Source organism: Dermacentor albipictus, chromosome 5, assembly GCF_038994185.2.
Source record: "Dermacentor albipictus isolate Rhodes 1998 colony chromosome 5, USDA_Dalb.pri_finalv2, whole genome shotgun sequence".
Lineage (NCBI taxonomy): Eukaryota > Metazoa > Arthropoda > Arachnida > Ixodida > Ixodidae > Dermacentor > Dermacentor albipictus.
In genome coordinates, this window is record NC_091825.1 from 14,280,340 (window position 1) to 14,295,727 (window position 15,388).

The window sequence follows — 15,388 nt, forward strand, 5'->3', positions numbered from 1 at the left end:
CCACTGTCGATAAATGCGTGAAATTTTATGCCAAGGTGCTGGAGACTTCATTAAAACTCTATTTTATAGACGGCCACCATAATTACATAGTGATTAATTATTCATTTATTGTACTGTCATTCATGCTACGTTCCTTCATTAAAAATAATGAATCACCAGCTCGAACTACAAGCACAGGTTAATTATTGGGTGGAAGCATTGCAACAAGGGAAAAAATCTTTCCCAATTACCGTATTTACTCGCATAATGATCGCACCCCTAAATTTTTTCGTCAAAATTCAATTTTTTTGTTTCCTGTGTAATGATCGCACCCCGAACTTGCCGCAGCGATATGTCGTGTCCCAAGTCTAGCTAATAATGATTGAGCTTACCATCTGTCGAATGCTACGCGAATGACTCTTCAAGACAAATCAGGCGGTCTGCATGCACCAAACATTCTTAAGCAGATGCCGCATTTCATTCCTTCCATCACTTTCCACACTTCCATTACAAGAAGAAAGCTACAACCAAACTTGCCTTTATTATGTGCAGGTTTTATAATGGTTGTGGTCAACAACAACAACAACAAAAAAGGTGCTTTTCAATTCTTCTTGTCTGCAATCGTGGGCACGCAACAAATCGCAAGTGGCAACGATAGTAGTCACGTTTACACTGATACGTTAGAAGTGTACCCTATTAATACACTGATGCTTGTAACACAGCTAAGATATTCTCCCACCCTTAGCGGAAATGTGCTGCATTAGGATAGTAGTGAAGACAAATGCCACAGTTTCCACAGCATGCCCACCATGTGTTTCTATGTCACTGGCAGCTAAGCACGCCCATTTGTTTCTGTCCCCTCAAAGTGGACATGGCTAGGTTATTGCTGCAAACTCGCCGATATTAATGATATTATTAATTACTGATATGGAAGAAACTGTTCCAATGCACGTAATGTACTCATGAGAAGAAGAAAAAAATCACGTTCGGCGTGTTCAGCTTTCTACATACATACTTACATACTTACTACATACAGTGGCAGCTGCCTATTTGTTGACTTGTCATCCCGCAGCAATGGAGAATGAAAAAAATATTTTTTTTCTTTTCGCAAGAAATTGAACCCGCGTAATGATAGCACCCCTGAGTTTGCATCATTTTTTTTTTACAATAAAGTGCGATCATTATGCGAGTAAATACGGTACTACCAAAACGCCCCACTTCAAATGTCCTGTCAAACACGCTAGTGCCTTCACCAAAGCGGTCGTCTGAAACAACAAAATTCACTCAGAGGTGAAATGGATGTACTTTAGGGAAAAGAATGTTCAATTTACTCAAAGTGTAATGTTCATTGCCTATTCCTTGCAACCACTGCGAAGTAATGGCAAAAGTAAGTCGTGTCCACAATCATGTATGCCGTGAAGGAAGGGGATATAGTATCGTGTTTCAATACATGCATTGTAGCATACGAAAAAGCAACAAACTTTTTCATAAAGGATTGCAATGCAGCATGACACTGAGTGCTAGGTGGTATATCGTCACATAGTAGTGATGGTAAAGAACACAGTAGCAATACGGCAAAAGATGAAAGTAACTTTTATTGTGCGAACCTGTGACTACAAAAACAAGCTACACTTAAAGCAGAACGATAGCAGCAAACACAGTCGGCAATCGACGAAATCTGATCTGCCAGCCAAGCGCATCAGCTTTTATATACGAGCCATCGAACGTTCCAGAGAAATCGCTGGCGCCCGCATGTCCTCCAGAGAGTTCTACACTATTCGCGTCGTGCATACATGCCATCAGATTACACAAGGTTTGGCGATAACAGACAGCGGATAGAACCATCCGTAACATTCCAGAAACTACTAATACACGCAGGCGCATCCAGCGCTGAGCGATAACATTTGTTAGATGGTGAAAAGCGCTCACCCGAAAAAGATAAATAAGTCCATGTGTTATGTCCCTCTCACAAAAAGCATCGTCCCAATGCTACAAACATAACAGGAGAATGAAAAATGAGGTCAGTTGTTAAACAACAGTAACAAAACAGCAAAGAAGTAAAGTCCAAAGATGTGTAGCTTAAAAAAGATAGCCCAAAGTTCAGCTATGCAAAGTCGAAAAGTTCTTTAATGCTGGTAGAATGGCTTAAGCAGCACAACATGGACTATTTCAGGTCGTGAGTGATAGCACTGTGATAGCGAAACGCCATCTGGTATGACTTCATATTCGAGTGCGCCAATGCAGCGGATAATGTTGTAGGGTGCAAAATAGCAGCGTAAAAGCTTCTTGTCGAGTCCTCATCGGCGTATCGGGGTCCAAACCCAAACATGGTCGCCAGGCTGGTACTGGACGTAGCGTCGTCATAGGTTGTAGCATTGGCTGTAAGTCCTCTGCTGGTTCTTGATCGGCAGGCGGGTGAGCTGTCTGGCTTCTTCGGCGCACTGGAGATAGGTGGCAACGTCAAGATTCTCTTTGTCAGTGACATGTGGCAACATGGCGTCGAGGGTCGTCGTCGAGTTCCTGCCGTAAACCAGCTTGAACGGCATGATCTGTGTTGTTTCTTGCGCCGCCATATTGTAAGCGAAGGTTACATATGGCAGGACCGCATCCCATGCCTTGTGCTCGACAACAACGTGTATTGCTAGCATTTTGGCAAGGGTCTTGTTCAGGCGCTCCGTAAGACCATTATTCTGTGGGTGGTAGGCAGTTGTCCTCCTGTGGCTGGTCTGGCTGTATTGTAGAATGGCTTGGGTGAGCTCTGCTGTAAAGGCCGTTCCTCTGTCGGTGACGAGGACTTCTGGGGCACCATCTCGCAGCAGGATGTTCTCGACGAAAAATTTCACGACTTTGGCTGCGCTGCCTTTCGGTAGAGCTTTAGTTTCAGCGAAGCGGGTGTGATAGCCCGTCGCCGAAACGATCCACTTGTTTCCGGATGTTGAGGTCGGAAACTGTCCCAACAAATCCGTCCTGATCTGCTGAAATGGTCTGCAAGGAGGTTCGATTGGCGGTAGTAATCCTGCTGGCCTTGTCGGTAGTGTCTTGCGTCCCTGACAGTCTCGGCATGTCTCGATGTAACGGGCAATGTCAGCAGTCAGACGCGGCCAGTAATACCTTTCCTGTATCCTCGACAGCGTCTGGGAGAATCGGAGGTGCCCAGTGGTTGGATCGTCGTGTAGGGCGTGCAGTATTTCTGGACGCAGCGCTGACGAAACAACAAGAAGGTAGCTGGCGCGGACTGGTGAGAAGTTCTTCTTCACGAGTAGGTTCTTTTGAAGCGAAAACGAAGATTATCCTCGCTTAAATTATCTCGGGACAACATCGATGTTCCCTTCCAAGCACTCAACGAGGCCTTTTAGCTCTGAGTCTGCCCGTTGCTGTTCAGTGAAGTTTTTAGCGCTTATTATTCCATGGAAGATGTCATCATCCTCATCATCTTGCGGCGGAGGGTCAATGGGGGCGTGTGACAGGCAGTTGGCATCGGAGTGTTTGTGTCCGGACTTGTACATTACAGTGCTATCATATTCTTACAGTCTGAGGCTCCACCACACAAACCGTCCTGAAGGGTCCTTCAAAGGGACACTAAAGGTTAATATTAAGTCAACGTGGACTGTTGAAATACCATCCCAGAAACCTCGAAACGCTTGTTTCGTTCGAAGAAGAGACTTAATTTAAGAGAAAATGCGTTTTGAAGCGTCCGCGTGCCTCTAACGCAGTTCAAATCACCCGACCTCCGATCGAGGAGTATTGACGTCATGGTCTCATAGTGACATTGCATCGTCGGTGAGTAAAACGGCTCCTGCAGACGGCGCTACAGCTTTTCTGCATAACACGCAAACGCGCGGCGAGAAAGAGCCAAGACAGAGCCGAAAGCAGCGTGAAAGCGGAACTATGGTGACTAGCGAAAGGGAAAGCGCACGAAAAGCTGGTTCTTTATTTTATGATGACAACTTCGACGTTCGTTGCAATGGATGACCCTGACAACGACACATTAGCTCGTGATGCTGGGCTCGAGTTCAGCGATTTAAGCACTGATGAACGTGACCTGCTGTTGAGGGCTCACGCTGCCGGCGTCGTTGCGTACTACTACGACGACGGCCTGCTTTGAAAGGCACTTCACGCGACTTCAGTAAGTCGGCGTTGAACTCGTAATCCTCTGTACGAAAGTGCAGCGAGCACACTACGTGATTTTTCGGCTCTTTGCCAGCGCGCTGTGGCAGAGGTACGGCACTTAACCACTTCGAACGGAGAGGTTCGCTCGTTGGCACACAGTGATAGGCAACGTTAGATTCGCCGCAGCAACTGCCCTTGGCCAAGTTCCGCGGACCGTTCGCGCATCCCACAACATCACATGGACGTGGCATTCTCGCTGCTTGTTCCAAATGCAAGTTTCGCGAGCCAGCAGGACCACCGCAGCACAACGGGATAAAGAAACAACTGAAACTCCAAAGTGTGCGCGGCGCAAAGTCGAGCGAAAATGAAACCTTTCAATCACCCATACTACTCAAGGGTAATGTCAAAATGTTATTTTTTCTTAGAATCGAATAGAAGTAGACAAGTAGCATTTTCTTCCGTCTTATAATCTAATGAAATGATCTTTTTAATATGAGTAGTTCAGTATAGTGACATAAATTATGATGAGGAGTGCTTTCGTCATCGGGCTAGTACTGGAATGTCGCTGGGGGGTCTCAAATCGTGTCATGCATTTACCTCAATTTCTCAGTTACTAAAGCTCTGTTTGGATTATATTGACGCCTTGTGTGTTCTAGAGCATTGCTTTATCACTTTAACTTGACTTTCTGGTAACCTTTAGTGTCCCTTTAAGTTCGCTAGCGAACACAACATGTGATGGCCGCTGACAACTTTGAATGGCCTGCCACATATGTAAGGGCAGAATTTTGCTGTAACACAAATGATGAAGAGGCATTCCTTTCCCATAGTAGAATAATTGCCTTCCGCTTTTGACAGCAACCGGCTAGCATAAGCTATCACCCGTTCAAGTCCGTCTTTCCTCTGGACTAGGACGGCACCGAGGCTAAGGCTACTGGCATCAGTGTGGATTTCTGTACCGGTGTCCTCGTCGAAGTGCGCAAGTACCGGCAGCAACTGCATGCGTCGTTTGAGATCTTGAAATGCATCGGCCTGCGGCATTTGCCACTTGAACTCGACATCGGATTTTATTAGATGTGTCAGCAGCTCAGCGATGCATGAAAAGTCCTTCACAAAGCGCCTGTAGAAGACACACATGCGAAGGAATCTACGCACTGCCTTCTTGTTGATGGGCTGCGGGAACATTGTGATGGCAGCTGTATTTTACAGGTTGGGGCGGACTCCAGATTTGCTGATGACGTGGCCTAGGAACAGAAGCTCATCATATGCGAAGCGGCACTTTTAGGGCTTTAGAGTAAGCCCTGATGTCTTGATGGCCTCTAGCACTGTCGCAAGCCACCTGAGGTGATCGTCGAAATCTCCGGCAATTACGACGTCATCCAAGTAAACAAGACATGTCTGCCATTTCAATCCTGCTAAAACCGTGTCCGTCACGTGCTGGAATGTTGCAGGCACCAAGCACAGTTTAAATAGTGCAACCATGAACTCACAGAGGCTGTCTGGCGTGATGAAGGCAGTCTTTCGCGATCTCTCTCGTCGACTTCTATTTGCCAGTAGCCAGACCCGTTCCATTCCAGTCCATTGACGAGAAGTATTTAGCGTTGCAGAGCCGATCCAATGCGTCGTCTATCCGTGGGAGGGGGTATACATCCTCTTTGTGATCTTGTTCAGTCGACGATAATCGACGCAGAAACGTAGGGTTCCGTCTTTTTTCTTCATCAAGACTACAGGAGAGGCCGACAGGCTTTTTGACAGCTGGACGATGTCGTCGTGCAGCATTTTGTCAACTTGTTGCCTAATAGCTTGATGTTCTCTGTAAGTCTGTAAGGGCTCCGGCAGAGTGGTTGAGCACACTCTTCGGTTTATATGCGATGCTTTGAAAATGGCATTTGCTGAATTCTCCATGACGTCGAAAAGCAGTCTTTGTATCGTCTGCAGGTGTATCGGTGCCGATGAAATTGACAATGCTGAAGCGAGGCGAGATGCTTATTTGAACTTCTAGCACACTCAAGGCATGGCGACTACGAAGGCTCTCTGGCTGTATCGCTTGATATTCAGATAGCATTATCGACATCGACTTCAGGTCGATGATTGCGCCATGTTGGTTCGGGAAGTTCATGACGAGAATGACACCTAATGAACACTGTTGGAGGATAACGAAGGTGGCAGGGTAAGTCTGGTCACAAACGGTAATTCCTGCTGTGCAGATACCAGTCGATGTTATTAGGTGTCCTCCAGCTGTCCGAATTCAAGGGCCTTCACATGCAGTCTTAACTTCCTTCAACAGGGGAGCGATGGGTCCCCTCATAACTGAGTAACCGGCTAAAGCGATGACTGCGTGGCCGTCAAGAAGCACGTCAAGGTCAGTGGTTCTCTGTCGTGCGTTGCAGTTTGGTTTTGGTGATGGATCACAGCTGCGTCATGCTGACCTGTAGCTGGAACGTCGCGTCGTCAGGTCTTCTTTTGTCGGTGTAGTCTTTGTTTCTAGGCTTTGTCGGGATAGCGGTGTCTCGTTGATATGTTGTCGAGATAGTCTTTCTGGCGTCTTCGGCAGCGGCGGAGGATTTTCATCAGTTCAATGAACAGCAACCACACCTCCATCGATTGCTGCTTTTAGTTTTCTGGATATGGGCTTTCAGACCGGCTCCGAGCTTGGCCAGTGTATGGTCGGCATTGCTTGGACAGGTAGGCTCGTTGGCTCCTTTTTGGCTCCTCCAGGAACGTTGGCTCCTTTTTCACCTTGTTCTCATTTTGCTCATTGTCTTAAATATCCATCTCCCGCCTTCCCAGTGGTTTCCCATAATGCACACAGCAACTTAAAAGGACACTAAAGGCAAATATTAAGTCAAGCTAAAGTGACAGATCAGTGCTCGAGAATCTCTGAGAAGTTAATATTATCACAAACAGAGCCTTAATAATCGAGAAATTGAGGTAAATGCAGGACATGATTAGAGACCCCCTCGGAACATTCAACTGACTGCGTGATGACGAAAGCACTCCTCAGTTATATTTTGTCTCTAGTACTCAACCACTCGTTGCAAAAAACATCCTTGTATTGTATTACAAGACGAAATAAAATGCTACTTCTCCAATTCTATTTCATCTTTTGGAAAAGCTAATTGAAATTTCTTTTGCTGGCTCGAGAAACTTGCACAAACTGCAAATAGCAGAGAATTCAACCTCCATGTGTTGTCGCGGGATGCCCGAATGGTCAACACCACTTGACCAAAAAGGATGCAGCAGCAAACCCACCGCTCTGTCTTGGCTCGGCGCCGCCGTCTGTTGGGCGCCGTTTTACTCACTGACCGCAGCAAAGGGTGGTGATGGCATCTGCAACGTCACCACTCCCCAGTTGGATGGCAGGAGATCTGAATTTCAAAAAGAGTATTCGAACCTTTCAGATCCAATTTTCTTGTAAAATAAGTCTTTTCTTGGCACGAAACACGCATCGTGAGGTTTGTGGAATGGTATTTAAACAGTCCACATTGACTTAGTATTTGCCTTTAGTGTCCTTTCACAACCAATTGGCAATTGGCAAGGAAAACTTGTTTTTATTTATATGAATAAATTGATGAAATTTGGCACACAGGTGTGATTTGTTATGCTGATATCACAACGGAAATCAATTTTGTGCTATCCGTTATAGTTTTCACATTACAACACTTGACAGCCTCTAATGGTCATCTCAAAATTAATTAGTTAATGACACATAAGTTCACTAGGATTTTCACTCAGCATGATGACAAAGGCACATTTTGTGCAATAAAGCAATTTGTTTATTTTTTAACTGTCAAAATGAGCGTAAATGCTTTTTTTGAACTTTCCTATGCATATTGTCTTACTAATGACTTTAAAAAATTATGAAGTGAAGATAAAAATGGACAGCTTTCCTGCACTCATCAATGTTTCAGGATCTAAGTAGAAAAGACAGAATGATTTTGTGTTCATTCATTGTGAAATGGCACTGGGATGACTGAAAGCAACTGCACAGATAATGAAAGCTGAGAAAACGGAGCTCAAAGTTTCATTGGTTGTAAACATTAAAATTTTTACTTTGAGCACCTAAAACCCGCCTGGCATGTAGTCCTTTGCCTGTGAGGAACCATTTTCTTTACCTTTTTCGTGCACTTAGTAGCCTTTTTGATGCGTTGTGCATCCATGCGTTGTGCAGAGGTGGATGTCAGCGCATTTAAAACATCCGCTCTTGTCCCCTCTCATTGTGCAGCCTCTTCATTCGTGAGAGCTGGAGCTGAAATTCGCAGCTGAATATTTGATACGGAAACTTCCGCTCTCGCCGTAGTCATGTTGCCGTCACGACCATATGCGGACACCCTGTAGCCATAGCCCTCAGTCACATCAGCGTCGCACGTGGATGCGCATTCTTGGTCACCTACGTGTGCCGGTCATGCCTCGTCGACACGGTCAGCGGCATCCGCTTCTAGGAGTGGTTTTCGCCCTCTGTTCCAAGCCTTTCATGGTCTTCTGTATGACTGGGCCATTCGGAACTTGCTTCCTCTGGGGCTTATCGCAGAACACGTGTGTTAACTCTTTCGTTACTGTGAGAAAATGGTCACATTTTATAGGCCTCGGAAAAAAATTATTTACTATTACAAATAATATTCCACCACATATTGCAGCATAGCATATTGTGCATAATGAAATGCTCTTTCCAAAAACATTAAAATTCTAGAAAGCGCCATTTTTGCTGCCAGTTGATGAAAGCAAAAATAAATAAAACATGATATCTACAAAAACATTAATATAAAAGGAAATTCCGAATATGCATTTCCAAGATAAATAACCCAGGAGTAATGCCTGAAAAGATAAATGCTCAGTATACCACCGTTTTTTGGATACAAAAAAGAAACTAAGACCAGTTCATCGCTCATGGCATGCGGTGAAGCAGTTCCTGGATTTCGTGAGGCATAGGTGCACTCCGCACTTTTCCCACAAAATGTCTGGTTTTTGTTCAACTACGCGGTCGTCGTAACACATTCTGCAGTTCCCTCTTTCCAGCCTCTTCTGAGGATGGTCCGATGAGAAGTTCAAGGAACGTACACGCACCCAAAAAATATTGTGGGGCACGAGTGCCCCACAACGAGTGCGTGGCGAAACGGCCCTCCGCACCTTGTAGTGGCGCACCCCTATTGTGGAGACCGATGCCTGCGCGCCTGCGCGTCCCTCTGGGACTGCAAGAGTGCATGTTTCCGCACTTCCTCCTTGCACGTCAGCGATATGTGAATGTAGCCGCGAGGTGCCCTTCTTGCGATTGGTGCTGTGGCACCTTCGATGAGCAAAACTATGTGAAGCATGAGCTTGCGCACACCACTGCAGGCGCTTTTTGTAAAGTCACGAGTGCGGACGCATAGGGCCCTGTGACAAATGCAACAAGTCATTTGGGTTTTTTTTCTGCACTGCGCCTTTTTGGGGCCAATCATTGTTGTTTCGTTCTTTTTACAAACGGGGTGTTCTTTCACCGAACAGCGTGGCAGAAAACGCACTCTGTAGAAGGAGACAGGCTAGACGAAAATGAACTCTTGATTTATGTTATATAAACGAAGTTTTACCCATTGTAGCCGCCACAGCGTGAATCGCAAGAGGGGGACCTTGTGGCAGCACTCGGTTCTTGCTGGCACGCAAGAAGGAAGTGCGGAAACTTGCACACTTGTAGTCCTGGAGGGACGCACATGCGTGCAGCTGTCGGTCTTGACAACAGGGGTGCACCGCTAGAAGGTGTGGAGGGCCGTTTCGCCACGCGCTCATGCGCCCCGCATTATTTTATGGGCGAATGTACTTCACCAGTTCGTCTAGAGTCATGCACCTCTTCCAGGACCGATCGCTCTCAGCATAGCTGGACTACTACAAGATCATCTATCCAAGCATATCTGTTTGCATTTTTGCAGATTGTTTTTATCACCTGTGCAGAGAAGAAGGGTAGAATGAAATCTCACGCCACTGTAAACTGTCTTTTGCTGATCCGTAGTGCAGGACCAAAATGTGCTATGGGCAGCCTTCTTGGCACATACAGAAGTTTCTTTGCTGTCGATAGTAGCACATCATAACCAAGCAAAGTGTGCACCGTGAAGATAATCAATAGAGCTCTCAGGTCATACAAAAAGATCAGCAGATAAGTGCACACAAGGAAGGAGACGACTCAAGCCCGTAACGGAACTTGCCTGTGAACAGCTGCGGATGTCCCATGCTGACTCAAATCATAGTCACCATCAGAGCTTGAATCTGCTTTGCTGTCATCTTCGGAATCATAACTCGAGTCCTCATCACTAAATTGAAGTGCGGGTGCAGCGTAGTTTCGAGCACAACGCTTTTCTTGCGACGCTACTGCGCAGGACAATGCCATGGGAGCGGCTTTCCAGAACTGCGCAGTGACACCAGCAGTGCTCCTTGCCTGGGTTTTACGTGAGCAGCGAAACCGATACTCTTGGAAACTGTTTTAAAATGCCAGGTCCACATGTTGGACATGTGGTGGACCTTCTGAAATACACTTTGAAGGAATAAAACGACTCCAACTTCAAACCAAAGCTCAGTAGTGAACAGCTGGCGTTATCTTTGGTTAATTATCACCACTCAGTACTTGGGGATGGCAAAGCCGGCAATATGATTTAATTCTTGACTTACTGGGAGTCATTTGATTGCAAAATTTTTATGTAAGTGCAGCGGAATCGTGAGCGGCATGCTTTTTTCTCAAGCATGGCAGAAAGTAACAGCCATGCCTCTTTTCACTACGACATATGTGCATTAGTTCGCAAAACGGTCCGTCAAAAATCACATCACCAGAGTGTGAAAATTTAAACTGATTCTGAAAGTTCAGTGTCTGTACTATCCACTGGGTGACCTTAAGTGGATATGAAATGGCTCCAACATGTAGAAATCGGCTATCTAAAGTATCGATCACTGGTGATCGATTTGAATAGGCATGGTAACGAAAGGGTTAAGCTATCACGATCATCAGTCATATTGTTCGGAATGCGCAGCTCACTGATGCGCAAATGCGTGCGAGAGAGGTTCATCAGCACTTCAAATCTACAACAGCCAACAGGAGCGCACCGTGTGCTCCACGTGACTACTGTGCCGAATCGCCATGCCACTTTTGCCTTCTTTTCGCTTGCGTTTGCTGGTTTATTTTCTGTGGAGAGACACATCATGCAGCTGTGTTGAGCTTTGGTCTCTCCTCTTTATGATGATACCAAGGTGGCGGCGCTGCGTCAACGGATAGTTGAGGGATCTGCGGTGCGACAGTGCCTTCTGAAGCTCAATTTTTTCGCAATTTTTGATGACAGCACTTTAGGAAAGCACTGTTTTTGCGATGACTACCATATATTTTGTTATAGTAGTTCACAACAAGGTAAATAAAGGTATGTGGATCGTGAAAAAAAAAATAAGAAAATTGAAAATTTGCTCAATTTGACCACTTGAATTGCCACGTACTCCCTTGAACGGACAGGCAGGTAGACTAATGGTGCAAACCCTGTGTCACAGTAATATTTTAGATAGTATCCATATCTTAGGCTAATTAAAACTAATTGTGCTAATTAAACTGTTTGCAGGAACCTATTTCATGGTGAATGCTGATTAGCATTGAAGCAACGTAGTGACACACTGTATCGTTACCTCTGAAACATGTCATGTACGTGGCGTGTTTGAAGCCAGGTTCCTCTCTTGCACTTTCCTCTGGACCCACTGTGTCATCTATTGGTTGCACCACGAAGTCTGTGCATAGCACGTTTCGAAATATGTTCAGAGAATATTGTTCGAATATATATGAAACGGGTTCAAATCCATCCAGCCCCAGCAAAATTTTAAACGATTTTTTTGTCATTGAAAAGTGCCACATACCAACAGCCACCCACCCAGTGACCCAAGTTATTTTGAACGGGGTTTCCTCAGCAAAGCAGCCTAATGCTCTATCCATAAGACCATGAACTACTGAGTGACCCAAGCTGGCAGGGAAATGGGATAGACAAACAGGGTTGGCAAACCGGATGAAGATGCATGCACGCACTGCAGTGTTACAGCACACTAGAGGTTGCCCAGTCAGCACTACCTCATTCCACAGCAGAAGGCAGACAGCAGCAGCCACGAGGGACATGCCAACAGCGTACGTAAAGAGCACACTGCAGTGCGATGGCTCAAAGTCACCCAGTGTCTCTGCAGAGTCCATGACCTGCACGGAAGGAACATCACGTATGATTGAGAAAAATAACTGTGGGGGTTCAATGTCCTGAAATTGTGACAACAGTGGCACGCTCCTGATAAATTCTGGCCACCTGGAACTGATTGGTGAGCAGCACCAAACATGAGCATGTTCTGCTCCTATTGAATGCCACAGCTGGGAATTGCGACCTGGAGCTCAGTAGTGAAATGCCACAGCCACTGTGATGCAGGTGAACAAAAGGAAATAAGACATCAGTTCACTGATGATAGTGCACAACACTTATTGCTGCAGAATCGTGTCCTCACAGGCATCACCTCAACAAATTACCTCCTCTTCAGCTCAGCACCTTAAACCAGGTAAATCTACAGAACATGAGGGGTGGCCATATAAGAAAGTTCCAGCACACTTAGGAAACACCATACCTGTGAAACAACAGCTTTACACAGCTCGACACAGCAGAACCCCTGCAGGACCAGCACTCGGCCTAGCAGTTCTATTTTTGTGCCCTTTGTCGCATAGTTTTTACCCCTTTGGGCAGAAATTAATTCTGTCCATTGAAATTTAGTTTCACCACATTTCTTGCATCTTCAGAATTATGAAATGCGCACAGCTTCAGAACCAATAAAAAAAATTTTAGTCTTTCAGTAAGTTTTGTTGAGTTCACAAAACCAGCATTCTCTACAGCAACATGAAACGAGAACATCAAGTATTTCATATTATTCTGTAAAGCACCTGTCCACCTAATTGAAAAAGATGTCTCATGTACAACATTGTGAAAAACGATGAATGAAAAAATGTGTTAAAGAGAGCGAACACCTAGCTGTCCAACTAGTTTTACTAGAACACTTGTGGGGGTCTTCGGGTCTCACAGGAGTATCGACCATTATGGGTTCGAGCTTAGCGAGCCACAGGGCTGTATCAGCCATCGCCTCTAGCGCACCGCTGTGCGCAAGCTCAGACCACAAGGGGCTACTTAGTGCTACGCACGCAAGAGAACATGTCCTGATATGGCAGAAACTGTTTATTGTCTCCGACGGCACCCAACACTGCACAAATGCCCATTTGCGCGGGTTTGCGGGAACCAAAGGACTCCTGCGTCAAGGGCAAAAATACAGACGGGCACCTATAGCCCGTCACTGCGAGAACAAAGGCTCCCACCGAGACACGCCACTAGGAAAAGTTCCGGCAGCTATGCTACTTTCTCTCGCGATAGCCAATAGGCCAACTCGCAAGAGCTCGGGCAATCTCCTTCGGCTTGGGCCTCTGATAAGTGCGGCTTCGCAGGCTACGACTTCGAGTGAGCACTAGGCACTGCTCTTTGGCTTAGCGTCTGGAAAAGATCTATACAAAGTATGCACTCCCCGCATGGGCAAAGGCACCGTGCATGAGCTCAAGTCCTAGACACAAAGGTGTTGGCAGACGAGAGGAAGCATGTATGTACTGTGGGGATGTGCGACTCTCATGCGTCCCCTATGTTGTTTTTAGCTCCCGTCTCCTGTAATCCGGCAGCGCCGTGTGGCTTTATGGACGCAGTAAGTATGCTTGCAGGGTAGTACGAGAGGTGCCACGAGTGTTGCTCTGCTAACGCCGCCTAACAGTAGGGTTACTTGGGCTCAGAAAGAAGAAGCCTCTTTCTTTGTGTCTCAAGGTCGGCAAGCGGCGCGGACGTTCTACACGTGCGTCGATCCATGCTTCTGTGAGAGAGCCTCGCGAGGCCTACCCTGGAATGGACGAACACGATTGTTTGAACGTGCCACCGTTCATGTGACCGTACACACGAACGACTAGGTGTTGGTGTCCAGCATGGGGTGAACACATTCGCTCACTATCCGGTCGCTATGAGTCGGACTTTCGCGATTTTTCGCATGCCCATCGGCAAGTTTTGTGGTTTCATATAGTCGATGCGTTGGCATCTTTCACTGACGAGCACGTCCAGTGTAGTTGGGAACTAGATCAGACCACATTTTGGACCCGTACGCGCCGAGAACGCTGCACTCAGTCCGCCGTGACAGGAACGTGAGGCCGATGAGAGACTGAAGGAGCAGCACACGCCGACCACAGTGCAAGAAAGGTACGGCACGCCGGAGTGAAGCGACGGGAGCCCAGGCCACCGAGGCTTCGGTGGCTGACCAGGGGACATCACCCGCGACTGCGGCCACATGCTGGGCCGAGCGCGTGGCTCAGGAAACGGGCGAGGCCACCAGTGATTCACCTTGGGTCCCGGGCAGCCATCGCAAACACAACTGGTGCTATCAGGTTACTTGCGCCTTTGGCTTGTCGCGTAGGGGGGGTTGCGGACTCGCAGGCGCTGTTCATCAAGCTAACGATAGCCCGAAAGAAATTCGCTGCATTGTTGGCTACCGGGGCAAGCGCTTCTTTATTTGGTGACTAGGTGTTGCATCCTCTCCGTGAGAACAATATCCGCTTGAGAGATAATGACACCAACTTCCGACTTGCTTCCGGCGCAGCACAATCAAGCAGTGCAGCTAGGCTAGTGATCCGTTGCGAGAAACAAGTCAGGCGACAATGCCTCATGCATCTCCCCAGTCTATGAGTGCCTGTTATTTTGGGTCGAGACTTTCTCGTCAAGTCGGGCATTGTGGTAGACATTGGCAACGGAGGTTACCGAGAGAACGGAACGGGTGTTTTAAAGCTGTTCGCAAAAGCACCTGTGGCAGCGGAGACACGCCAGTCTTTGAGCACGGCACAAGCTGACCACACCCAGCCACAGCCAAGCGAGAGAACAGTAATCGGCGAAGGCGAGGAGAGAGACACGGCGGCAGCACAGTATGCCATGGTTCTGCATGTGGTAGCGCACCCACTTTTGTCAGAGGTCAACAACATGCCGGAGAAAGAAAGGGCACGACTGTCGTCGCTGTTGTACAAATACAACGCAATCTTCACAGACCGTCCAGGCCTCACTACGCTAGTGAGGCACAGGATAGACACGGGTGATGCTGCCCCATGGAAATGTAATCCTCAGCTGATTAGCTTGACAAAACAGAAAGCACTAGACAGTGCCTTAGACTAACTAATCAACACAGGCACAGTTGATAACGGACCATGCGTCCTACTTCACTGCGAAGGTTTTCGTTGACTTGTGTGCTGCACTTGGCATTAGGCACAAGA

General features: G+C 46.8%; 1 protein-coding gene across 13 annotated transcripts in view; it reads right to left on the reverse strand.

Annotated features, from left to right (window-relative positions):
• The window catches only part of Tmem43 (Transmembrane protein 43), a 210,947-nt gene that overhangs the window by 144,896 nt on the left and 50,663 nt on the right, over positions 1 to 15,388 (reverse strand). For 12 of the 13 annotated variants that reach the window (XR_011514400.1, XR_011514401.1, XM_070538296.1 and 9 more), the window contains one exon: positions 12,149 to 12,268. The exons of the other annotated variant lie outside the window; for it this stretch is intronic. Coding sequence is in view for 10 of the 12 variants with exons in the window: in XM_070538296.1 (XP_070394397.1) it covers positions 12,149 to 12,268 (120 nt within the window). In the remaining 2 variants the exon portion in view is untranslated. The remainder of the gene's footprint in view (positions 1 to 12,148; positions 12,269 to 15,388) is intronic. 13 annotated transcript variants of the gene reach the window in all.